Raw genomic sequence first — 25,748 nt, forward strand, 5'->3', positions numbered from 1 at the left:
TGAGTGACAGAATTGATGGCTTTGTTGTAAAGCTTGCAGGCCATATGAACATGGGTGGAGGGGCATAGATAGATTAGGAGAATGGGCAAAGAAATGTCAGATGGAATACAGTGTCGGGAAGTGTATAGTCATGCACCCTTTGGCAGAAGAAATTAAAGGGTTGACTAGTTTCTAAATGGAGAGAAAATACAAAAATCTGAGGCACGAAGGGACCTGGGAGTCCTTGTGCAGGATTCCCTAAAGGTTAATGTGCAGGTTGAGTCAGTGGTGAGGAAGACAAAAGCGATGTTAGCATTCATTTCCAGGGGACTCGAATATAAAAGCAAGGATGTAATGCTGAGGCTTTATAAGGCTCTGGTGAGGCCTCACTTGGAGTATTATGAGCAGTTGTGGGCCCCCTGTCTGAATAGGATGTGCTGAAACTGGAGATGGTTCAAAGGAGATTCAGGAAAATGATTCCAGGATCATACGGCTTGTCATATGAAGAGTGTTTGATGGCTCTGGGCCTGTATTTACTAAACTTCAGAAGAATGAGGGGTGACCTCATTGAAACCTATCAAATACTGAAAGGCCTTCATAGAGTGGATGTGGAGAGGATGTTTCCTATAGTGGGGGAGTCTAGGACCAGAGGACACAGATAGAGTGGATGTGGAGAGGATGTTTCCTATAGTGGGGGAGTCTAGGACCAGAGGACACAGATAGCGTGGATGTGGAGAGGATGTTTCCTACAGTGGGGGGAGTCTAGGACCAGAGGGCACAGGTAGAGTGGATGTGGAGAGGATGTTTCCTATAGTGGGGGGAGTCTAGGACCAGAGGACACAGATAGAGTGGATGTGGAGAGGATGTTTCCTATAGTGGGGGAGTCTAGGACCAGAGGACACAGATAGAGTGGATGTGGAGAGGATGTTTCCTGTTGTGGGGGAGTCTAGGACCAGAGGACTCAGATAGAGTGGATGTGGAGAGGATCTTTCCTATAGTGGGCGAGTCTAGGACCAGAGGACACAGATAGAGTGGATGTGGAGAGGATGTTTCCTATAGTGGGGGAGTCTAGGACCAGAGGACACAGATAGAGTGGATGTGGAGAGGATCTTTCCTGTAGTGGGGGAGTCTAGGACCAGAGGGCACAGATAGAGTGGATGTGGAGAGGATGTTTCCTGTGGTGGGAGAGCCTAACACCAGAACACACAGCCTCAGAATAGAGGGACATCCTTTTAGAAAGAAGATGAGGAGGAATTTCTTCACCAGAGAGTGGTGAGCCTGTGGAATTCTTTGCCACAGCATGTATTTTTAAGGCAGAGGATGATAGACTGTTGATTGGTCAGGGCATGATGGATACGGGGAGAAAGCAGGAGATTGGGATTGAGAGGAAAATTGGATCGGCTGTGATGAAATGCTGGAGCAGACTCAATGGGCCAAATGGTCTAATTCTGCTCCTGGTCTTACGGTCTAAATCATCAATAGCTTTCCACAGTCTGTGTTCATATCTATATATAGCTGGGGTGCCCAAGAGGTTTGCACAGTACTCTATTTGTTAATGTGGAGCGGAGAGTGCTTTGCTAATCTGACGGGAGCAAAGTGTCCTGGGAATGGTGAGGCTGGAACGCTACAGGAGAGGTTGGGACAGGTGGCAGAGAAGGAGTACCAGGGGCGGGTGCAGACACACCCAGCCCTGAGACACCAAGTAAGGCCATTTGATTTCAAATAGTCTTTGCAGAATGTCTCTCTGGTGCTTCCCACTGCCTCCCACTTTTCCCAACCCCGCCCTCTCCATCCCACTCTCAGTCCACAACAGAGACCCATAACAGAATCAGGTTTATCATCACTCACGTATCAAATGAGAATTAGTTTTTCTTTGCGGCAGGAATACAGTGCAATACATGAAATTACTACTGTTCTGTGAAAAAGGCTTAGACACCCTAGCTATCTATGTATATACGTATATATGTCTGAGACTTCAGCACAGGAGCTTCGAAAAGTAGTGGGTTACGCACTAGGGAAATCCTAGGCAGTCTCTGAAGTAGGTTACATGGTCAACACAACATTGTGGGCCGAAGGGCCTGTGATGAGCTGTAAATTTCCATGTTCTGTGTTCACAGAACTGTACGTTGTGTAACCTGGACTTAGAAACTTGCTCTCTCGGCTCCACGTTGACAAATACAGTACCGTGTAAAGGTTTTGGGCACCCGAGCTGAATAAATATACGTGCCTAAAGACACTCAACGTATGCTGTGCAACCCGGACTTTTAAAAACTCACTCCCCGCTCCACGTTGACGAATACAGTACTGTGGAAAGGTCTCGGGCAGCCTAGCGATAGATGTGTGCTTCGGACTTCGGCACAGTCAGTGTACGGCTGCAGATACGGGCCAATCCGCTGGAGATGAGGGGTAACAGGGCAGATCTGGGCTTGATGCGGTTTGCTCAAAGCCGTCGACCGGTGTTGACCTTCAAGCACACGGGGCTGGGGAAATGTGTTGCGGACAGATCCTCCGACAGGAAACAGGAGGTGGGGATCTTCAGAGTGCTGAACAACACCTAAACCTGCATCGATTACTTGAAACGAGGAAGGTGCAAGTGTCGCGGAGCTGAGGGGGCGAGGGCGCGATGTGATTTAGATCAACCCCAGGTGAAGCATTTTCCAGACGGCAGATTGGGGATAGTCTGGGGAAAAGGGCTGAGGGGGCGAGGGCGCGATGTGATTTAGATCAACCCCAGGTGAAGCATTTTCCAGACGGCAGATTGGGGATAGTCTGGGGAAAAGGGGAGATGCACGGAGACTTGGGTTGAAATGCCATCTCCCACTTCTGAACTGATAGAAGATTAGGCTGGCTGACAGGCCGGAAGGGGAAAGGATCAACCAGTGTTGGTCTTACACTGGGGACACTGAGGAGTGGGGTAGGACAAAGAGATCTGGGAATACGGGTCTATAATTCATTGACAGCAGCGTCCCAGGTTGATAGGGTTGTAAAGAAAGCTTTTGGCACACTGGCCTTCATAAATCTGAAGCATTGAGTAGGGGAGATGCGACGTTGCGTAAAAGGTCGGTGAGGCCTGAATTGGAGTATTGTGTGTAGTTTTGGTCACCTACCCGCAGGAAAGATGTCAACAAGATTGAAAGAGTGCAGAGAAAATTTACAAGGGTGTTTACAAGGGTAATGACTGAAGACATTAGGACTTTAATTCCTTGGTACGTAGGAGATTGAGAGGAGATTTGATAGAGGTATGCAGCATTATGAGGGGTATAGATAAGGTAAATGCAAGCAGCCTTTTTACACAGAGGTTAGGCGGGACTACAACTAGAGGTCATGGGTTAAGGGTGAAAGGTGAAAAGTTTAAAGGGGAGCCTCTTCACTCAGAGGGCGGCGAGAGCGTTGAACGAGCTGCTGGCGCGTGTGGTTGATGCCAGGTCGATTTCTGGGTTTAAGGGAAGTTTGGATGGGTACGTGGGTGGTAGGGGTATGGAGGGCTGTGGTCCCAGTGCAGGTCGATGGGGGTAGGCAGTTTAAGTCGTTTCAGCATGAACCAGATGGGCTGAAGGGTACTTTTCTATGGCTCTAAGGTGATAGCCAGAGACTGACAGACCAGTCAACCCGATGTCGGTGGAGGGGGAAATACTGAGTTGTGCCCTGTGTACTGAGAATAGTCATAATCATACTTTATTGATCCCCGGGGAAATTGGTTTTCATTACAGTTGCACCATAAATAATTAAATAGTAATAAAACCATAAATAATTAAATAGAAATATGTAAATTATGCCAGGAAATAAGTCCAGGACCAGCCTATTGGCTCAGGGTGTGTGACTCTCCAAGGGAAAAGTTGTAAAGTTTGATGGCCACAGGCAGGAATGACTTCCTATGACGCTCTGTTTTGCATCTCGGAGGAATGAGTCTCTGGCTGAATGTACTCCTGTGCCCACCCAGTACATTATGTAGTGGATGGGAGACATTGTCCAAGATGGCATGCAACTTGGACAGCATCCTCTTTTCAGATACTACCGTCAGAGAGTCCATTTCCATCCCCACAACATCACTGGCCTTACGGATGAGTTTGTTGATTCTGTTGGTGTCTGCTACCCTCAGCCTGCTGCCCCAGCACACAACAGCAAACATGATCGCACTGGCCACCACAGACTCGTAGAACATCCTCAGCATCATCCGGCAGATGTTAAAGGACCTCAGTCTCCTCAGGAAATAGAGACGGCTCTGACCCTTCTTGTAGACAGCCTCAGTGTTCTTTGACCAGTCCAGTTTATTGTCAATTCATATCCCCAGGTATTTGTAATCCTCCACCATGTCCACACTGACCCCCTGGATGGAAACCGGGGTCACGGGTACTTTAGCTCTCCTCAGGTCTACCACCAGCTCCTTAGTCTTTTTCACATTAAGCTGCAGATAATTCTGCTCACACCATGTGACAAAGTTTCCTACCGTAGCCCTGTACTCAGCCTCATCTCCCTTGCTGATGCATCCAACTATGGCAGAGTCATCAGAAAACTTCTAAAGATGACAAGACTCTGTGTAGTGGTTGAAGTCCGAGGTGTAAATGGTGAAGAGAAAGGGAGACAAGACAGTCCCCTCTGTGGAGCCCCAGTGCTGCTGATCACTCTGTCGGACACACAGTGTTGCAAGCACACGTACTGTGGTCTGCCAGTCAGGTAATCCAGAATCCATGACAGAAAGCGAGATTCCCCGCGACCCCTCCCTGCACCGGATTCTACTCTGTGGCTTGGAGTCAAACGTGGAGTGAAAATGGGACATCGGCCAATGCAGAGCTAAACTGCACTTACTTTAATGCAAGGAATCTGACGAAGGCACGTGAGCTTGGTGCATTGGCCAGCGTCTGAGACTCTGTTCTGGTTGTTGTCACAGAGACGGGGTTCAGGGAAAGGCAAGATCATTAGTCTAAAGTTCTGGTTTAAGGTGCGATTACCTACTGGTGGTAAACAGGACAATGAATAAAACTAAGCACTTTATTAATAATGCCTTTAAAGACCATAAGACCATAGGATATAGGAGCAGAAGTAGGCCATTCAGCCCATCGAGTCTGCTCCACCATTCAATCATGGGCTGATCCAATTCTTCCAGTCATCCCCACTCCCCTGCCTTCTCCCTACACCCTTTCATGCCCTGGCTAATCAGGAACCTTTCTATCTCTGCCATAATTGCACCCAATGACTCGGCCTCTACAGCCCCTCGTGGCAACAAAATCCACAGATTTACCACCCTCTCACTAAAGTAAGTTCTCCGCCTCTCAGTTCTAAGTGGACGTCCTTCAATCCTGAAGTCGTGCCCTCTTGACCTAGACTCCCCTACCATGGGAAATAACTTTGCCATATCTAATCTGTTCAGGCCTTTTAACATTCGGAATGTTTCTATGAGATCCCCCCGCCTCCCCATTCTCCTGAACTCCAGGGAATACAGCCCAAGAGCTGCCGGATGTTCCGCATTTTCTGGTGAAAGCTTCTGGTAAACGATCACTGCAAACAATGGAGATGAGGCAGAGGCAGGTCGAGCGAGTGCAAGGCAGATTTGAGGTGAGCAGAGCTGAGGGAAGCAAAGGTGAGGCCCCGTCCCACCAAAACCGAGAGCCGAGGTTTGATCGATCCAGTCTGGGAAGGTCAGGTGCAGACCGAGACGAGGTATTGAGGTTGAGGCCCGGACAGGATCCAGGACCTGGAGTGAGGAATGACCCAATGTCTGGACGATTTAAACACAGGGTCTGATTGCAAAGGCGGAGTGTCAGGGCCAGAGGGGAGAGTCGGCCTCTGTTCACTCGGCTCTGCGCTGAACGGAGCCTGTGGCCTGCTCTGTCTTCGAGCCTGTAGACTCAATTTCATCCTGGGCAGAGTTTGCACAATTTGTTTTTTTGCTTTCCCTCTGCACATTAGGTGTTTGATGGTCCTTTTTGAATTTTTTTGGGGTTTCTTTGTTTTGTGGCTGCCTATAAGGAGAAGAATCTCAAGGTTGTATAATGTATAAATACTTTGAAATTTGAACTTTGACCACGGGGGCAGAATTAGGCTATTTGGCTCATTAAGTCTGATCCACCATTCCATCAGGGCTGCTTTATTATCCCTCTCGACCCCACTCTCCTGCCTTCTCCCAATTACCTTAGACACCTTGACTAATCAAGCACCTATCAACCTTCGCCTTAAATTACCCAGTAGCCTGGTCTCCACAGCCATCTGTGGCAACGAATTCCACAGGTGCACCACTCTCTGGCAAAAGATATTCCTCCTCAGCTCCATCCTAAAAGGATACCCCTCTATTCTGAGGCTGTGCCCTCGGGTCATAGATCCCCCCACTGCAGGAAACATCCTCTCCATATACACTTTCAATATTCGATATGTTTCAATGAGATCCCCGCTCAGACTTCTGAATTCAAGTGAATGAAGACCCAGAGCCGTCAGATGCTCTTCATATGACAAGCCCTTCAATCCCAGAGTGATACTTGTGAACTTCCTCTGAACCTAATCAAGTGTCAGTACATCCTTTCTTATACAAGGCGCCCAAATCTGCTCAAAATACAGTAAGTGCCATCTGACAAATGCCTTATAAAGCCTTAGCAAAACATCCTTGCTTTTATATTCTAGTCCTCTTAAATGAATACTAAAATTGCATTTGCCCTCCTCTCTGCAGACTCAACCTGGAAACTAATCTGCATCAGTGCTCCATATCTGGGTGGGGAGGTGTTTGGGGCTAATGTTGTGAGGGTGAGTGTTCAGGGGAGATGTTGGTCAGTTATGGAGGTTTGGTGAGATGTTGGTCAGTGAAGAGAGATTTGGGGAGATGTTGGTCAGTTATGGAGGTTTGGTGAGATGTTGATCAGTGAAGAGAGATTTGGGGAGGTGTTGGTCAGTTATAGGGGTTTGGGGATGTGTTTATCAGTTATGGGGGTTTGGGGAGCTGTTATTCAGTTTAGGAGGGGTTGAGGAGCTGTTGGTCAGTTATGGGCATTTGGGGAGCTGTTGGTCAGTTATGGGGGGATCAGGAGCTGGTACTCAGTTATGGAAGTTAGGGGAGGTGTTGGTCAGTTATGGGCATCTGGGGATCTGTTGGTCAGTTACTGGGTTTTGGAGAGCTGTTGGTCAGTTATGGACATCTGGGAAGCTGATGGTCAGTTATGGGGGTTTGACGAGCTGTTGGTCAGTTATGGGAGATTTGAGAGGCTGTTGGTCAGTTATGGGGGATTTTGGGAGGTGTTGGTCAGTTATGGGGTTTGGGGAGATATTCATCAGTTATTGTGTTTTGGGGATGTATTGATCAGTTATGGGAGTTTGGGGAGCTGTTCAGTTTAGGGGGGGTTTGAGGAGCTGTTGGTCAGTTATGGGAGTTTGGGGAGCTGTTGGTCAGTTATGGGGGTTTGGGGAGGTGTTGGTCAGTTATGGGGATTTCAGGGAGGTGTTGGTCAGTTGTGGGGAATTGGGGGGTTGGTCAGTTATGGGGGTTTGGGGAGCTGGTCATTTATGGGGGGGTTGAGGAGCTGTTTCTCAGTTATGGGAGTTAGGTGAGGTGTTTGTTAGTTATGGGCGTTTGCGGATCTGTTGGTCAGTTATGAGGTTTTGGAGTGCTGTTGGTCAGTTATGGCGGTTTGGGAAGCTGATGGTCAGTTATAGGGGTTTGACAAGCTGTTGGTCAGTTATGGGAGATTTGAGAGGCTGTTGGTTAGTTATGGGGGTTCGGGGAGGTGTTAGTCAGTTATAGCGATTTGGGGCAGTGTTGTTCAGTTATTGGAGTTCGGGGATGTGTTTGTCAGTTATGGAGTTTTGAGGTGGAATTGGTTAGTTATGAGTGATTTATGAGCGGTTCGGTAGATATGGGCGTTTGGGAAGATATTGGTTAGTTATTGTGTTTTGGGGATGTGTTGGTCAGTTGAGGAGCTGTTGGTCAGTTATGGGGTTCGGGGAGGTGTTGGTCAGTTATGGGGTTTGTGGAGGAATTGGTCAGTTATGGGGAATTTGGGGAGGTGTTGGTTTGGTGAGCTGTTGGTTAGTTATGGGGGGTTTGGGGGAGGTGTTGGTCATTTATGGGGGTCTGGGGAGAAGTTGGTCAGTTATGGAGGTTTGGAGAGATGTTGGTCAGTTATGGGAATTGGGGCAGATGTGGGTTAGATATGGGCAAATTGGGGTGATGTTGGTCAGTTATTTTGGTTTGGGGAGATGTTGGACAGTTATGGGGATTTGGGAAGGTGTTGGTCAGTTATGAGGGTTTGGGGAGATGTTGGTCAGTTATGGGGGGTTTGTGGAGCCGTTGGTCAGTTATGAGGGCTCTGAGGAGCTGTTGGTCAGTTATGGGGCTTTGGGGAGATGTTGGTCAGATATGGGAGCTTTGGGAGGTGTTGGTCAGTTATGGGGGATTTCGGGAGGTGGTCAGTTATTGGGGTTTGGGAAAGTGTAGGTCAGTTATGGGAGATTTGGGGAGGTGTCGGTCAGTTATAGAGGTTTGGGGAGCTGTTGGTCACTTATGGGGGGTTTGGGGAGCTGTTGGTCAGTTATGGGGGTTCGGGGAGGTTTTGTTCATTTATGTGGGTTTGGGGAGGTGTTGATCAGTTAAGGGGGTTTTGGGGAGTTGTTGGTCAGTTATAGGGATTTGTGGAGATGTCTGTTCATTATAAAAATATTGAGGAGGTGTTGCTCAGTAATGGGAGGTTGGGGAGGCTTGTTTAGTTATGGGGATTTTGGGATGTGTTGGTCAGTTGCGGGCTTGGGGAGGTGTTGGTCATTTTAGGAGTTCGGGAGGTACTCGTCATTTATGGGATTTGGGGAGGTGTTGGTCAATTTTGTGGGTTTGGGGAGATGTTCAGATATAGGGGTTTGGGGAAGTGTTGATCAGTTATGGGGGATTGGAGCTGTGTTGGTCATTTATGGGGTCTTGGGGAGGCCTTGGTCAGTTATGAATTTTAGGGGAGCAATTCTTCAGTTTAGGGAATTGGGAGGTGTTAGTCAATTTTGGGTTTTTATGAAGGTGTTGGTCAATTTTGGGATTTTGGGAGGCGTTGGTTAGTTATGGGGGTTTGGTGAGATCTTGTCAGTTATGGGGTTTGGGGAGATGGTGGTCAATTTTGAGATCTGGGGAGGTTTTGGTCATTTATGAGGGTTTGGGTAGATGTTGGTCAGTTATGGGGATTTGTTAGATTTTGGTCAGTTATGGGATTTGGGATGGTGTTGGTCAGTTATGTTGATTTGGTGAGCTTTCTGAGTTATTTTCATAATCTTTGAACTGTTATTAAAGTATGGATTTGAGCCATTATTATTATAATATTATATGGTACTGTATTTTTTTCTTCTCCTTTATTTTTAACCAACCAGCTCATTTTGGTAGTGGGGTTAGATATTTTCCAAATAAAATACAATTATTTTATTTTATTTCATTTCATAATTCAATTTTTTCTACATGATTGATTTGGAATATGGGATACTGTGATTTAAGTGTAATGTAATTCGTATTGCTTGTATCCTTATGAATTTTGTATTTGTATTTATGCAATTTATATATTATTAATAAAAAATATTGAAAGAAAAGAGTTATGTGGGGTTTGAGGAGCTGTTGGTCAGTTATGGGGCTTCGGGGAGGTGTTCGTCGGTCATGGAGATTCGGGGTGGTGTTGGTCAGTTATGGGGATTTGGGGAGATGTTGCTTTGTTATGGGAAATTGTGGATATGTTGGTCCTTTATGGGAGTCTGTGGAGATGTTGGTCAGTTATAGGGGATTTGGGGAGATTTTGGTCAGTTATGGGATTTGGGGAAGTGTCGGTCAGTTTTAGGGGTTCAAGGAAGTGTTGGACATTTATGAGATTTTGGGGAGATGTTGGTCAGTCATGGAGATCTAGGGAGGTGTTGGTCATTTATGGGTATCTGGGAAGTTGAGGACAGTTATGGAGGTATGGGGAGATGTTGGTCAGTTATAGGTGTTTGGGGAGGTGTTGGTCAGTTATGGGGTTTGGGGAGCTGTTTGTCAGTTATGGGGATTTGAGGAGTTAGTCTGCTATGGGAGTGAGAAGAGATGTTGGTCAGTTATGGGCATTTGGGGATCTGTTGGTCCATTTTGGGTTTTGGGGGAGCTGTTGGACAGTTATGGCGGATTTGAGGAGCTGTTGGTCAGTTATAAGGGAATTTGCGGAGCTGTCGGTCAGTTATGGTGGTTTTGTGAGCTGTTGCTCAGTTATGGGAAATTGTGGATATTTTGGTCATCTATAGGGATTTGGGGAGATTTTGGTCGGTTAATGGATTTGGGGAGGTGTTGGTCAGTTATGGGATATTGTGGATATGTTGATTATTTATGGGGTTTGGGGAGATGCTGGTCAGTTATGGGGGATTTGGGGAGATATTGGTCAGTTGTGGTATTTGGAGAGGCGTTGTTCAGATTTGGGGGGGGTTTGGGGAAGTCTTGGTCAGTTATGGGGTTTGGGGAGGTGTTGGTCAGTTATGCCTATTAGGGGAGATGTTGGTCAGTTTTGGGAGTTCGGGGAAGTGTTGGTCAGTTATGGAGGTTTGGGGAGGGTTTGGTTAGTTATGGGTTTTGGGGAGATATAGGTCAGTTTTGGGTGGTTGAGAAGGCGTTGGTCAGTTATGGGAGTTTTGGAGAGGTGTTGCTCAGTTATGAGGTTTGGTGTGATATTGGTCAGTTGTGTTTTGGGGATACGTTGGTCAGTTATAGGGGATTTGGGGAGCTGTTGGTCAGTTATGGGGATTTGGGGAAGTGTTGGTCAGTTATGGGATTGGGGACGAGTTGGTCAGCCATGAGGGTTTGGAGTGATATTGGTCAGTTATAGGGATTTGGGCAGATGTTGGCCAGTTATGGGTGAATTGGGGAGATGTTGGTCAGTTATTTTGGTTTGGGAGATGTTGGTCAGTTATGGGTGATTGTGGATGGGTTGGTTAGTTATTGTGTTTTGGGGATGTGTTGGTCAGTTGTGTGGGTTTGGGGAACTATTGGTCAGTTATGGGAGGTTTGAGGAGTTGTTAGTCATTTATAAGTGTTCAGGGAGGTGTTGGTCGGTATTGGAGGTTTGGGGTGCTGTTGGTCACTCATGGGGGTTTTGAGGAGCTGTTGGTCAGTTATGGGGATTTGGGGAATTCTTATTCAGTTATGTGGGTTTGGGGAGGTCTTGCTCAACTAAAGGGGTTATGGGGAGATGTTTGTCAGTTATGGGGATTTGTGGAGATGTCTGTTCAGTATAAGAAATTGAGGAGGTGTTGCTCAATAATGGGAGGTTGGGGAAGTTCTGTTAGTTATGGGGGTTTCGGGATGTGTTGGTCAGTTATGGGGGTTTGGGGAGAGTTGGTCAGTTTTGATGATTTGGTAAGGTGTTGGTAAGTTATGAGGGATTGTTGGAGGTGTTGGTCAGTTATGTGATTTGGAGTGTTGGTTAATTTTGTGGGTTTGGGGAGATGTTTGTTTTGGGGTTTGGGAGGTGGTGTTCCGTAATGGGGGATTTGGGGAACTGTTGGTCCTTATCGGGTTTTCGGAAGATGTGCGTCAATTTTGGGATTTGGGGAGGTGTTGCTAAATAATGAGCGTTTGGAGAGAAGTGAGTCAGTTTTGGGGTTTTACGGAAATGTTGGTCATATAGAAGTTTTGTGATGTGTTGTTCATGTTATGGGGATTTTGGGAAAGTGTTGGTCTGTGATGGGGGTTTGTGGAGATGTTGGTCAGTTATGGGGATTTGTGAAGGTGTTGGTCATTTATGGGGGTTTGAGGAGGTGTTGGTCAGGTTTTGGATTTGGGGAGGTGTTGGTCAGTTATGGGGATTTGTGAATGTGTTGGTCAAGTTTGGGATTTTGGGAGGTGTTGGTCAGTGATGGGGATTTGGGGAGATGTTGGTCAGTTCTAGCGTTTTTCGCAGATGTTCAATTTTGGGATTTGGAAAAGTGTTAGTCAGTTCTGAGCTCTTGGAGTAGACTTTGGTCAGTTCTGGGTTTTGGGGAAATATCGGCCAGTTATGGGAGTTTCGGGATGTGTTGGTCAGTGATGGGGATTTGGTGAGGTGTAGGTCAGTTATGAGGGATTGATGGAGGTGTTGGTCAGATAATGGATTCAGGGAGTTGTTGGTCAACTTTGGCAGTTTGGGGGGGATGTTGGTCATTTATGAGGTTTTGGGGAGCTGTTGGCCAATTATGGGGATTTGGGCAGGTTTTGGTCGGGTATGAGGGTTCGGGGAGTTGTTGGTCAGTTATGGGGTTTGGGGGAACATTGGTCAGTTATTGTGTTTTGGAGATGTGTTGGTCAGTTATGGGGGTTTGGGGAACTGTTTGTCATTTATGGGGGTTTGAGGAGCTGTTAGTCAGCTATGGGGTTACAGGAGGTGTTTGTCAGTTATTGGCATTTGGGGGATCTGTTTGTCCGTTCTGGGAGCTGTTGGACAGTTATGGGGGTTTGGGGAGCTGATGGTCAATTATGGGAGATTTGAGGGGTTGTTAGTCATTTATGGGAGTTCGGTGAGGTGTTGCTCAGTTAAGGGGGTTATGGAGAGATGTTGGTCAGTTATGGGGATTTGTGGAGATGTCTGTTCAGTATAAGAAGTTGAGGAGGTGTTGCTCAATAATGGGAGGTTGGGGAAGTTCGGTTAGTTATGGGGGTTTCGGGATGTGTCGGTCAGTTATGAGGGTTTGGGGAGGTGTTGGTTAGTTCTGGGTGTCTGAGAGTTGTTGATTACTTTAGGAGTTGGGGAGGTGTTGGTCTTTTATGTGATTTGGTTGGGCGTTGGTCAATTTTGGGGGTTTGGGGAGATGTTCAGATATTGGCTTTGGGTAGGTATTGGTCAGTTATGGAGGATTGGGGATTTGTTGGTCAGTTATGGGGATTTAGAGAGGCGTTGGGCAGTTTTGAGATTTGGGGAGCAGTTTGTCAATTTTGGGATTTGGGGAGGTGTTGGCCAGTAATGAGTGTATGGGGGTAAATTGGTCATTTTTGGAGTTTGGGGGAAATGTTGGTCATTTATGGAAGTTTTTGGACGTGTCGGTCAGTTATGGGTTTTTGGGGAGATGGTCATTATGGGGGTTTGGAATGTGTTGGTTAGTTATGGGTTTTTGGGGAGATGTTGGTCAGTTATGGAAGTTTTGGGATGTGTTGGTCAGTTATCGGTTTTTGGGGAGATGTTGGTTATTTATTGGGGTTTGAGAAGGTGTTGGTCAGTTATGGGTTTTGTGGAGATGTTGGTCAGTTGTGGAAGTTTTAGGATGTGTTGGTGAGTTATGGGTTTGCGGGGAGATGTTGGTCAGTTATTGGGGTTTGGGAAGGTGTTGGTCATTAATGGGAAGTTGAGGAGGTTTGTTTAGTTATGGGATATGTTGGTCAATTTTGGGATTTGGGGAGGTGTTGGTCAGTTATGGTGGGTTGGGCAGATGTTGGTCAGTTATTGTGTTTTGGGGACGTGTTGATTAGTTATAGGTGTATGGGGAGCTGTTGGTCAATTTAGACAGGGCTGAGGAACTGTTGGTCAGTTATGGGGATTTGGGTAGGTATTAGTTAGTTCTGGGGAATTGGGGAGGTGTTGGTCATTTATGGGGGTTTGGGAAGATGTTGGTCCGTTATGGGTTTTGGGGAGATGCTGGTCAGTTATGGAGGGTTGGGGAGATGTTGGTCAGTTATAGTGTTTTGGGGACGTGTTGATCAGTAATAGGTGTTTGGGGAGCTGTTAGTCAATTTAGGAGGGGGCTGAGGAACTGTTGTCAGTTATGGGGATTTGGGGAGGTGTTGGTTAGTTCTGGGTGTCTGGGAGTTGTTGATTATTTTAGGGGTTGGGGAGGTGTTTGTCATTTATGCGATTTGTATGGGCATTGGTCAATTTTGGGGGTTTAGGGAGATGTTCAGATATGGGCTTTGGGTAGGTATTGGTCAGTTATGGGGGATTGGGGATTTGTTGGTCAGTTATGGGGATTTAGGGAGGCGTTGGGCAGTTTTGACGGGAGCAGTTTGTCTGTTATGGGAATTGGGGAGGTGTTGGTCAATTTTGGGTTTTATGTGGAGGTGTTGGTCAATTTTGGGAGTTTGGGAGGTGTTGGTCAGTTATGGGGGTTTGGTGAGATTTTGACCGTTATGACGATTTGGAGAGTTGTTGGTCAATTTTGGGATTTGAGGAGGTGTTGTCCAGTAATGAGCGTATGGGGGTAAGTTGGTCATTTTTGGAGTTTTAGGGAAATGTTGGTCAGTTATTGGGGTTTGGGATGTGTTGGTTAGTTATGGGTTTTGGGGAGATGTTGGTCAGTTGTGGAAGTTTTAGGATGTGTTGGTCAGTTATGGGTTTGTGGGGAGATGTTGGTCAGTTATTGGGGTTTGGGAAGGTGTTGGTCATTAATGGGAAGTTGAGGAGATTTGTTTAGTTATGGGGGTTTCGGGATGTGTTGGTCAATTTTGGGATTTGGGGAGGTGTTGGTCAGTTATGAAGGATCTGGGGAGATGTTAGTCAGTTATGGTGTTTGGGGAGATATTGGTCAGTTGTTCAGTTATAGGGTTTTGGGGAGTTTTTGGTCAGTTATGGGGGTGTGGGGAGGTGTTGGACATTTATGGGGGTTTCGGGAGATGCATGGTCAGTTATCGGTGTTTCGGGAGATGTTGGTCAGTTATTGGGATTTAGGGAGCTATTTGTCAGTTTTCGGGGGTTTAGGGGGTGTTGGTCAGTTATGGGGATCTGGGGAGCTGTTGGTCACTTATGAGGGATTTGAGGAGCTGTTGGTCAGTTATGGGGGTTTGGGGAGATGTTGGTCGGATATGGTGGTTTTGGAAGGTGTTGGTCAGTTATGGGGGATTTTGGAAGGTGGTCAGTTATGGGGATTGTGGGAGGTGATGGTCATTTATGGGGGGTTGGGGATGCTGGTCGGTTATGGCGGGTTGGGGAGATGTTGCTCAGTTATTGGGGTTTGGGAAGGTGTTGGTCATTAGTGGGAAGTTGAGGAGATTTGTTTAGTTATGGGGGTTTCGGGATGTGTTGGTCAATTTTGGGATTTGGGGAGGTGTTGGTCAGTTATGAAGGATCTTGGGAGATGTTGGTCAGTTATGGGGTTTGGGGAGATATTGGTCAGTTGTTTTGTTTTGGTCAGTTGTTCAGTTATGGGGTTTTGGGGAGTTTTTGGTCAGTTATGGGGGTGTGGGGAGGTGTTGGACATTTATGGGGGGTTCGGGAGATGCATGGTCAGTTACCGGTGTTTCGGGAGATGTTGGTCAGTTATGGGGATTTGGGGAGGTGTTGGTCAGTTATTGGGATTTAGGGAGCTATTTGTCAGTTTTCGGGGGTTTAGGGGGTGTTGGTCAGTTATGGGGATCTGGGGAGCTGTTGGTCACTTATGAGGGATCTGAGGAGCTGTTGGTCAGTTATAGGGGTTTGGGGAGATGTTGGTCGGATATGGTTGTTTTGGAAGGTGTTGGTCAGTTATGGGGATTTAGGGAGCTATTTGTCAGTTTTCGGGGGTTTAGGGGGTGTTGGTCAGTTATGGGGATCTGGGGAGCTGTTGGTCACTTATGAGGGATCTGAGGAGCTGTTGGTCAGTTATGGGGGTTTGGGGAGATGTTGGTCGGATATGGTTGTTTTGGAAGGTGTTGGTCAGTTATGGGGATTTCGGAAGGTGGTCAGTTATGGGGATTGTGGGAGGTGTTGGTCAGTTATGGTGGGTTGGGGAGATGGTCAGTTATTGTGTTTTGGGGACGTGTTAATCAGTTATAGGTGTTTGAGGAGCAGCTGGTCAAGTTAGGAGGGGGCTGAGGAACGGTTGGTCAGTTATGGGGATTTGGGGAGGTGTTGGTAAATTATGGAGTTTGGGGAGGTTTTGGTCAGTTATGGGGAATTGGGGATGTGTTGGTCATTTATGGGGGTTTGGGGAGATGCTGGTCAGTTATGGATGTTTGTGGAGATTTTGGTCAGTTATGGGGGTTTGGGGAGGTGTTGATCAGTTATGGGTTTTTTGGGAGGTGCTGATCAGTTATGGGGGATTCGGGAGGTGGTCAGTTATGTGTTGGTCAGTTATGGGGAATTGGAGAGGTGTTGGACAGGTATGGGAGTTTGGGGAGATGCTGGTCAGTTATGGATGTTCGGGTATCTGTTGGTCATTTATGGGGGTTTGGGGAGATGCGGTCATTATGGGGTTTGGGAGTTGGTCAGTAATGAGGGATTGTTGGAGGTGTTGGGCAATTATGTGATTTGGAGTGTTGGTTAAAATTGGTGGTTTGGGGAGATGTTTGTTTTTGGGTTTGGGAGGTGGTGTTCCGTCATGGGGAATTTGGGGAGTCGTTGGTCCTTATCGGGTTTTGGGGAATGTGCGTCAATTTTGGGATTTGGGGAGGTGTTGATAAATAATGAGCGTTTGGAGGGAAGTGGGTCAGTTCTGGGGTTTTTGGGAAATGTTGTTCATAAAGAAGTTTTGGGATGTGTTTGTCATGTTATGGGGATTTTGGGGCGGTGTTTGTCTGTGATGGGGGTTTGTGGAGATGTTGCGTCAGTTATGGGGGTTTGTGAAGGTGTTGGTCATTTATGGGGGTTTGAGGAGGTGTTGGTCAGTTTTGGGATTTGGGGAGGTGTTGGTCAGTTATGGGGGTTTGGGGATGTGTTGGTCAGTTATGGGGGTTGGTAAGGTGTTATGAGGAATTGATAGAGGCGTTGGTCAGTTATGTGATTTGGGGAGGTGTTGGTTAATTTTGGGGCTCGGGGAGGTGTTGGTCAGTGATGGGGATTTTGGGAGGTGTTTGTCGGTTATGGGGATTTGGGGAGCTGCTGGTCAATTTTGGGACTTGGGGAGGTGTTGGTCTGTCACAGGCGATTTGGGGAGGTGTTGGTCAGTGATGGGGAATTTGGGAACTGTTCGTCGGATATGGGAATTTGGGGAGCTGCTGGTTAATTTTGGGATTTGGAGAGGTGCTGTTCAGTTTTGCGGGTTTGTGGAGATGTTGGTCAGTTCTAGCGTTTTTCGCAGATGTTGTTCAATTTTGGGATTTGGGAAAGTGTTGGTCAGTTCCGTGCTCTTGGGGTAGACTTTGGTCAGTTCTGGGGTTTGGGAGAAATGTCGGCCAGTTATGGGAGTTTCGGCATGTGTTGGGCAGTGATGGGGATTTGGTGAGGTGTAGGTCAGTTATAAGGGATTGATGGAGGTGTTGGTCAGATAATGGATTTGGGGAGCTGTTGTTCAACTTTGACAGTTTGGGGGGATGTTGGTCATTTATATGGTTTTGGGGAGCTGTTGGCCAGTTATGGGGATTTGGGCAGGTTTTGGTCAGGTATGGGGGTTCAGGGAGTTGTTGGACAGTTATGGGGGTTTGGGAGAGCTGTTGGTCAGTTTTGAGGTTTTGGGGAGGTGTTGGTTAGTTATGGAGGTTTGCCGAGATGTTTCATTATAGGGAATTGAGGAGGTGTTGAGTAGTAATGGGTTGGGGAGGTGTTGGTCAGTTATGAGGATTTGGGCAGATGGTGGTCAGTTATTTTGCTTTGGGGAGATGTTGGTCAGTTATGGGGAATTGGGGAGGTGTTGGACATTTATGGGGTCTGGGAAGATGCTGGTGAATTATGGAGGTTTGGGGAGATGTTGGTCAGTTATGGGGGTTTGGGGAGGTGTTTGTCAGTTATAGGTGCTTGGGGAGTTGGTCCGTTATGGAGGATTTTGAGAGGTGTTGATCAATTATGGGGTTTGGGGAGATAGTCGTCAGTTATTGTGTTTTGTGGATGAGTTGATCAGTTATGGGGATTTGGGGAGCTGTTGGTCAATTTAGGCGGGGCCTGAGGAGCTGTTGGTCAGTTATGGGGGTTCTGGTAAGATTTTGTCAGTTGTAGGGATTTGGGGAGGTGTTGGTCAGTTATGGTTGTTTGGGGAGCAGTTGGTCAGTTATGGGGGGTTTAGGGCAGTCTTGGTCACTTATGGGGGATTTGGGGAGCTGTTGTTCAGTTTTGGGGGATCTGAGGAACTATTGGTCAGTTGACGGGCTTTGGGGGTTTTGGGAGGTATTGATCAGTTATGGGGAATTTCGGGAGGTGGTCAGTTATGGGGGTTTGGGGAGGTGTTGGTGAGTTATGGGGGTTTGGGGAGGAATTGGTTAGTTATGAGTGATTTGGGGAGCGGTTGGGTAGTTATGGGTGTTTGGGCAGATGTTGGTCAGTTATTGTGTTTTAGTGATGTGTTGGTTAGTTATGGGGGAATTGGGGATTTTTTAGTCAGTTATGGGGTTTATGGGAGATGTTGGTCAGTTATGGGCGTTTATGAATCTGTTGGTCAGTTATGGGTGGTTTGAGGAGCTGTTTGACAGTTATTGGGGGTTTAGGGAGCTGTTGGTCAGTTAAGATGGATCTGAGGAGCTGTTGGTCAGTTATGGGTGTTTGGGGAGATGTAGGTCAGATATGGGGTTTTGGGAGGTGTTGACCAGTTATGGAGGATTTCGGGAGATGTTGGTGAGTTATGGAGGTTTGGGGAGGTGTTCGTGAGTTATATAGAACATAGAATAGTACAGAACAGTACAGGCCCTTCGGCCCACAATGTTGTGCCGACCCTCAAACCCTGCCTCCCATATAAACCCCCACCTTAAATTCTTCCCTATGCCTGACTAGTAGTCTCTTAAATTTCGCTAGTGTATCTGCCTCCACCACTGACCCAGGGAGTGCATTCCACGCACCAACCACTCTCTGAGTTATGCGGACTTGGGGATATGTTGGTCAGTTGTGGGGAATTGGGGATGTGTTGGTCATTTATGGGGGGGGGGGTTGAGGAGCTGTTACTCAGATATGGGGGTTAGGGGAGGTGTTTGTCAGTGATGGGCGTTTGCGGATCTGTTGGTCAGTTATGGGATTTTGTGGAGCTGTCGGTCAGTTATGGGGGTTTGGGGAGCTGATGGTCAGTTACGGGGGATATGAGAAGCTGTTAGTCAGTTATGGGGGTTCAGGGAGGTGATGGTCAGTTGTGGGAATTTGGGGAGCTGTTGGTCAGTTATGGGATTTTGTAGAGCTGTTGGCCAGTTATGGCGGTTTGGGAAGCTGATGGTCAGTTACGGGGGATTTGACGGGCTGTTGGTTAGTTATGAGGGTTCGGGAAGGTGTCGGTCAGTTATGCGGGTTTTGAGGAGGAATTAGTTAGTTATGAGTGATTTGTGGAACGGTTGGGTAGTTATGAGTGTTTGGGCAGATGTTGGTCAGTTATTGTGTTTTAGCGATGTGTTGGTCAGTTGTGGGGGATTTCGGGATCTTTTAGTCAGTTATCGGGTTTATAGGAGGTGTTGGTCAGTTATGGGCGTTTATGAATCTATTGGTCAGTTATGGGGGGTTTGGGGAGCTGTTGGTCAGTTATTTGGGTTTTGAGCTGTTGGTCAGTCATAGGTGTTTGAGGAGCTGTTTGTCAGTTATGGGGTTCGGGGAGGTGTTTGTCAGTGTTCATGGAGGTGTTGGTCAGTTATGGGGTTTGGGGAGGAATTGCTTCGTTATGTTGGTTTGGTGAGCTGTCGGTCAGTTATGGGGGTTTGGGGAGCTGTTGATCAGTTATTGGGGGGTTGAGCTGTTCATCTGTTAAGGGGGTGCGGGGAGGTGTTAGTCAGTTATGGAGATTCGGGGTGGTGTTGGTCAATTATGGGGATTTGGGGAGATGCTGCTTTGTTATGGAAATTTGTGGGTATGTTGGTCATTTATGGGGGTCTGTGGAGATGTTGGTCAGTTATGGGGAATCTGGGGAGATTTTGGTTATTTATGGGAATTGGGGAAATGTCAGTCAGTTTTTGGGGTTTAGGGATGTGTTGGTCAGTTATGGGGGTTTGGGTAGATGTTGGTCAGTTTTGGGTGTTGGAGGAGGCGTTGGTCAGTTATGGGGGTTTTGGAGAGGTGCTAGTCATCTATGGTATTTAGGGAGACATTGGTCAGTTATTGTGTTTTGGAGATGTATTGGTCAGTTATAGGGGTTTCGGGAACTGTTTGTCAGTTATGGCGGTTTGGGGAGCTGTTAGTCAGCTAGTTAGAGGAGGTGTTGGTCAGTTACGGGGGGTTTAAGGAGCTGCTGGTCAGTTATGGGGCTTCAGGAAGGTGTTGGTCATTTATGCGGGTTTGAGGAAGTGTTGGTGAGTTATGAGTGATCTGGGGATATGTTGGTCAGTTATTTGGGTTTGAAGAGATGGTCAGTTATGAGGGTTTGTGGAAATATTGGTCTGTTGTGGGGGTTTGAAGAGATGTTGGTCAGTTATGGAGGGTTTGAAGAGCTGTTGGTCAGTTATTGGTGTTCGGGGATGTGTTGGTTAGTTATGGAGTTTTTGGAGAGGTGTTGTTTTGTTTTGGGGCTGGGGGAAATGTTGGTCAGTTCTGGGAGTTTGAGTAAGTGTGGGTCAGTTTTGGGATTGGGGAGGTGTTGGTCATTCATGAAATTTGAGGAGGTTTAGTTAGTTATGGGGGTTTCGCGATCTGTTGGTCTGTGATGGAGGTTTGGGGAAATGTTGAGCAGTTATGGGCGATTGGGGATGTGTTGGTCAGTTATGCGGTTTGGCGAGATATTAGTCAATCATTTTGTTTTGGGAATGTGTTGGTCAATTATGGGGGTTTGGTAAGGTATGGGTCAGTTATAGGATTTGGGGACTGGTTGGTCAGTCATGGGGGATTGGAGAAATGTTGGTTAGTTATGGGGATTTGGGCAGATGTTGGTCAGTTATGGGCGAATTGGGTAGATGTTGGTCAGTTATTGTGTTTTGGGGATGTGTTGGTCATTTGTGGGGGTTTGGGGAGCTATTGGTAGTTATGGAAGGTTTGAGGAGTTGTTAGTCATTTATGGGGGTTTGGGGAGGTGTTACTCAGTAATGGGGATTTGGGGTGCTTTTGGTCACTTATGGGGGTTTGGGGAGTCGTTTAGCTATGTGGATTTGGGGAGGTGTTGCTTAGTCAAAGGGCTTTTGGGGAGATGTTGGTCAGTTATGGGGATTTGTGGAGATGTCTGTTCAGTATAAGAAATTGAGGAGGTGTTGCTCAGTAATGGGTGGTTGGGGAAGTTAGGTTAGTTATGGAGGTTTCGGGAGGTGTTCTGGGCGTCTGGGAGTTGTTGGTCACTTTGAGTGTTGGGGAGGTGATGGTCATTTATGGGATTAGCAGAGGTGTTGGTCAATTTTAAAAGTTTGGGGAGATGTTCAGATTTGGGGGTTTGGGTAGTTGTTGGTCAGTTTTGTGGCATTGGGAATTTGCTGGTCAGTTATGGGGCTTTGGGGAGGTGTTGGCAGTTTTGATGATTTGGGGAGCAGTTTGTCAGTTATGGGAATTGGGGAGGTTTTGGTCAATTTTGGATTTTTTGTGAAGGTGTTGGTCAATTTTGGTATTTTGGGAGGCCTTGGTCAGTTATGGGGGTTTGGTGAGATTTGGTCCGTTTTGGGGATTTGGAGAGTTGTTGGTCAATTTTGGGATTTGGGGAGGTGTTGGTCAGTAATGAGCGTATGGGGATAAGTTTGTCATTTCTGGAGTTTTGGGAAAATGTTGGTCAGTTATGGAAGTTTTGGGACGTGTTGGTCAGTTATGGGTTTTTGGGAGATGTTGGTCAGTTATGGGGGTTTTGGAGTTGGTCAGTTTTGGGCTTTTGGGGAGATGGTCGTTATGGGGGTTTGGGATGTGTTGGTTAGTTATGGGTTTTTGGGGAGGTGTTGGTTAGTTCTGGGTGTCTGGGAGTTGTTGATTACTTTAGGGGTTGGGAAGGTGTTTGTCATTTATGTGATTTGGATGGGCGTTGGTCAATTTTGGGGGTTTGGGGAGATGTTCAGATATAGGGTTTGGGTAGGTATTGGTCAATTATGGGGGATTGGGGATTTGTTGGTCAGTTATGGGGATTTAGGGAGGCGTTGGTCAGTTTTGACGATTCAGGAAGCAGTTTGTCTGGGGAATTGGGGAGGTGTTGGTCAATTTTGGGTTTTTGTTGAGGGTGTTGGTCAATTTTGGGTTTTTGTGGAGGTGTGGGTCAATTTTGGGAGTTTGGGAGGTGTTGGTCAGTTATGAGGGTTTGGTGGGATTTGGACCGTTATGGCGATTTGGAGAGTTGTTGGTCAATTTTGGGATTTGGGGAGGTGTTGGCCAGTAATGAGTGTATGAGGGTAAGTTGGTCATTTTTGGAGTTTTGGGGAAATGTTGGTCAGTTATGGAAGTTTCCGGACGTGTTGGTCAGTTATGGGTTTTTGCAGAGATTTTGGTCCGTTATAGGGGGTTTGGGACGTGTTGGTCAGTTATGGGCTTTTGGGGAGATGGTCAGTTATTGCGATTTGGGGAGCTGTTGGTCAGTTATGGGGCTTCAGGGAGGTGTTGGTCATTTGTGCGAGTTTGGGGAAGTGTTGGTCAGTTATGAGGATTTGTGGAGGTGTTGGTCAGTCGTGGGGGTTTGGGGAGATGTTGGTCAGTTATGGGGGGATTGAGGTGGGGTTGTTCAGTTGTGGGGATTTTGGGGGAAATTTTGGTCAGTTATGGAGTGTTTGAGGAGCTGTTAGTCAGTTATTGGGTTTCGGGGATGTGTTGGTTAGTTATTGGGTTATGGGGTTTTTGGGGAGGTGTTGTTTTGTTATGGGGCTGGAGGAAATGTTGGTTAGTTGTGGGAGTTTGAGGAGATGTGGGTGAGTTTTGGGATTGGGGAGGTGTTGGTCATTCATGAAAGTTGAGGAGATTTAGTTAGTCATGGGGGTTTCGGGATGAGTTGGTCAGTTATGGGGGTTTGGGAAGGTGTTGGTCAAGTTTGGGATATGTGGAGGTGTTGGTCTGTGATGGAGGTTTGGGGAAATGTTGGGCAGTTATGGGCGCTTGGGAATGTGTTGGTCAGTTATGCGGTTTGGCGAGATATTAGTCAGTCATTTTGTTTTGGGGTGTGTTGGTCAGTTATGCGGCTTGGCAAGATATTGTGTTTTGGGGATGTGTTGGTCAATTACAAGGGTTTGGTAAGGTGTTGGTCAGTTATGAGGGATTGTTGGAGGTGTTGGTCAGTTATGAGGGATTGTTGGAGGCGTTGGTTAATTTTGGGGGTTTGGGATGATGTTGGTCTGTTTTGGAGTTTGGGAGGTGGTGTTCATTAATGGGGTATTTGAGGAGCTGTTGGTCCTCATCGGGTTTTGAGAAGATGTGCGTCAATTTTGGGATTTGGGGAGGTGTTGATAAATAATGAGCGTTTGGAGGGAAGTGAGTCAGTTCTGGGGTTTTGGCGAAATGTTAGTCATGCAGAAGCTTTGGGATATGTTGGTCAGTTATGGGAATTTGTGAAGGGGTTAGTCAGATATGGGAGTTTGAGGAGGTGTTGGTCAGTAATGGGGACTTGGGAAGGTGTTGGTCAAATTTGGAATTTGGGAGATGTTGGTCTGTGATGGGAGTTTGGGGAAATGTTGGTCAGTTATGCGGTTTGGAGAGCTATTCGTCAGTCATTTTGTTTTGGGGATGTGTCGGTCAGTTATGGGGGTTTGGGAAGGTGTTATGAGGGATTGATGGACGTGTTGGTCAGTTACGTGATTTGGGGAGGTGTTGGTTAATTTAGGGGTTTGGGGAGGCGTTGGTCTGTTATTGGGGATTTTAGGAGGTGTTTGTCGGTTAGGGGGATTTGGGGAGCTGTGGTCAAATTTGGGATTTGGGAATGTGTTCAGTTATTGGGGTTTGCGGAGGTGTTGGTCTGTTATAGGCGATTTGGAGAGGTGTTGGTCAGTGATGGAGATTTTGGAAACTGTCCTTCGGTTATAGGGATTTGGGGAACTGCTGGTCAATTCTGGGATTTGGGAAGGTGTTTTTCATTTGTTGGGGTTTGGGGAGCTGTTGGCCAGTTATGGGGATTTGGGCAGGTTTTGGTCAGGTATGGGGGTTCAGGGAGATGTTGGTCAGTTATGGGGTTTTGGTCTGTTTTGGGGGCTTGGGGGGTGTTGGTCTGTTATGGGGGTTTGGGGAGGTGTTGGCCAGTTGGGGGAGGTTGGGGAGGTGTTGGTTAGTTATGGGGGATTTCAGGAAGTGTTGTTCAGTTATGGGGTTTTGGTATGTTATGGGGTTTGGGGAGGTTTGGGGTATTTATGGTGGTTTGGGGAGGTGTTGTTTACTTCTAGGGGTTTGGGGGTGTTGGTTACTTATGGTGGTTTGGGTAGGTGTTGGTTATTTATGGGGATTTGGCGAAGTGTTGGTTATTTATGGGGGTTTGGGGAGTGTTGGTCTGTTATGGGGATTTGGGGAGGTGTTGGTTATTTAAGGGGGTTTGGGAAGGTGTTGATCTGTTATGAGTCTTGGGGAGGTGTTGGTTATTTTGGGGGGTTTGGGGAGGTGTTGGTCTGTTATGAGTTTTGGGGAGGTGTTGTTATTTATGGGGGTTTTGGTCAGTTATGGGGGTTTGGGGAGTTGTTGGTCAGTTATGGGGGTTTGGGGAGGTGTTGGTCAGTTATGGGGGTTTGGACTGTTATGGGGGTTTGGGGAGGTGTTGGTCCGTTATGGTGGTTTGGGAAGGTGTTGATCTGTTATGAGTTTTGGGGAGGTGTTGGTTATTTATGGGGTTTTTGGTCGCTTATGTAGGTTTGGTGAGGTGTTGGTCAGTTATGGGGTTTAGGACTGTTATGGGGGTTTGGGGAGGTGTTGGTCAGTTATGGGGGTTTGGGAAGGTGTTGATCTGTTATGAGTTTTGGGGATGTGTTGCTCAGTTATGGGGTTTTGGACTGTTATAGGGGTTTGGGGAGGTGTTGGTCAGTTATGAGGTTTAGGACTGTTATGGGGGTTTGGGGAGGTGTTGGTTATTTTGGGGGGTTTGGGGAGGTGTTGGTCTGTTATGAGTTTTGGGGAGGTGTTGGTTATTTATGGGGGTTTTGGTCTGTTATGGGGGTTTGGGGAGTTGTTGGTCAGTTATGGGGGTTTGGGGAGGTGTTGGTTATTTATGGTGGTTTGGGGAGGTGTTGGTCAGTTATGGGGGTTTGGGGAGGTGTTGGTCAGTTATGGGGTTTAGGCCTGTTATGGGGGTTTGGGGAGGTGTTGGTTATTTTGGGGGGTTTAGGGAGGTGTTGGTCTGTTATGAGTTTTGGGGTGGTGTTGATCAGTTATAGGGTTTTGGGGAAGTGTTGGTCAGTTATGGGGTTTTGGACTGTTATAGGGGTTTGGGGAGGTGTTGGACAGTTATGGGGTTTTGGTCAGTTATTGGGGTTTGGGGAGGTGTTGGTTATTTATGGGGTTTTGGACTGTTATGGGGGTTTGGGGAGGTGTTGGTCTATTATGAGTTTTGGGGAGGTGTTGGTTATTTATGGGGGTTTGGGTCAGTTATGGGGGTTTGGGGAGTTATTGGTCAGTTATGGGGGTTTGGGGAGGTGTTGGTCAGTTATGGGGTTTTGGACTGTTATGAGGGTTTGGGGAGGTGTTGGTCAGTTATGGGGGTTTGGACTGTTATGGGGGTTTGGGGAGGTGTTGGTCCGTCATGGTGGCTTGGGAAGGTGTTGATCTGTTATGAGATTTGGGGAGGTGTTGGTTATTTATGGGGGTTTTGGTCACTTATGGGGGTTTGGGGATGTGTTGGTCAGTTATGGGGTTTTGGACTGTTATAGGGGTTTGGGGAGGTGTTGGACAGTTATGGGGTTTTGGACTGTTATGGGGGTTTGGGGAGGCGTTGGTTATTTTGGGGGTTTTGGGGAGGTGTTGGTCAGTTATGGGGGTTTGGGAGGTGTTGGTCAGTTATGGTGTTTAGGACTGTTATGGGGGTTTGGGGAGGTGTTGGTTATTTTGGGGGGTTTGGGGAGGTGTTGGTCTGTTATGAGTTTTGGGGAGATGTTGGTTATTTATGGGGGCTTTGGTCAGTTATGGGGGTTTGGGGAATTGTTGGTAAGTTATGGGGGTTTGGGGAGGTGTTGG

At 47.2% G+C, this 25,748-nt stretch overlaps 1 protein-coding gene across 1 annotated transcript in view; it reads left to right on the plus strand.

The window, feature by feature from the left end:
* The first annotated feature begins 5,484 nt into the window (after nucleotides 1-5,484).
* Nucleotides 5,485-25,748, plus strand: part of cntnap1 (contactin associated protein 1) — a 135,651-nt gene continuing 115,387 nt past the window's right edge. Inside the window, exon 1 of the mRNA XM_063037194.1 lies at nucleotides 5,485-5,637. Coding sequence (XP_062893264.1) covers nucleotides 5,485-5,637 — 153 coding nt within the window. The remainder of the gene's footprint in view (nucleotides 5,638-25,748) is intronic.

This window comes from Mobula hypostoma, chromosome X1 (genome assembly GCF_963921235.1).
Source record: "Mobula hypostoma chromosome X1, sMobHyp1.1, whole genome shotgun sequence".
NCBI classification, from domain to species: Eukaryota; Metazoa; Chordata; class Chondrichthyes; order Myliobatiformes; family Myliobatidae; genus Mobula; species Mobula hypostoma.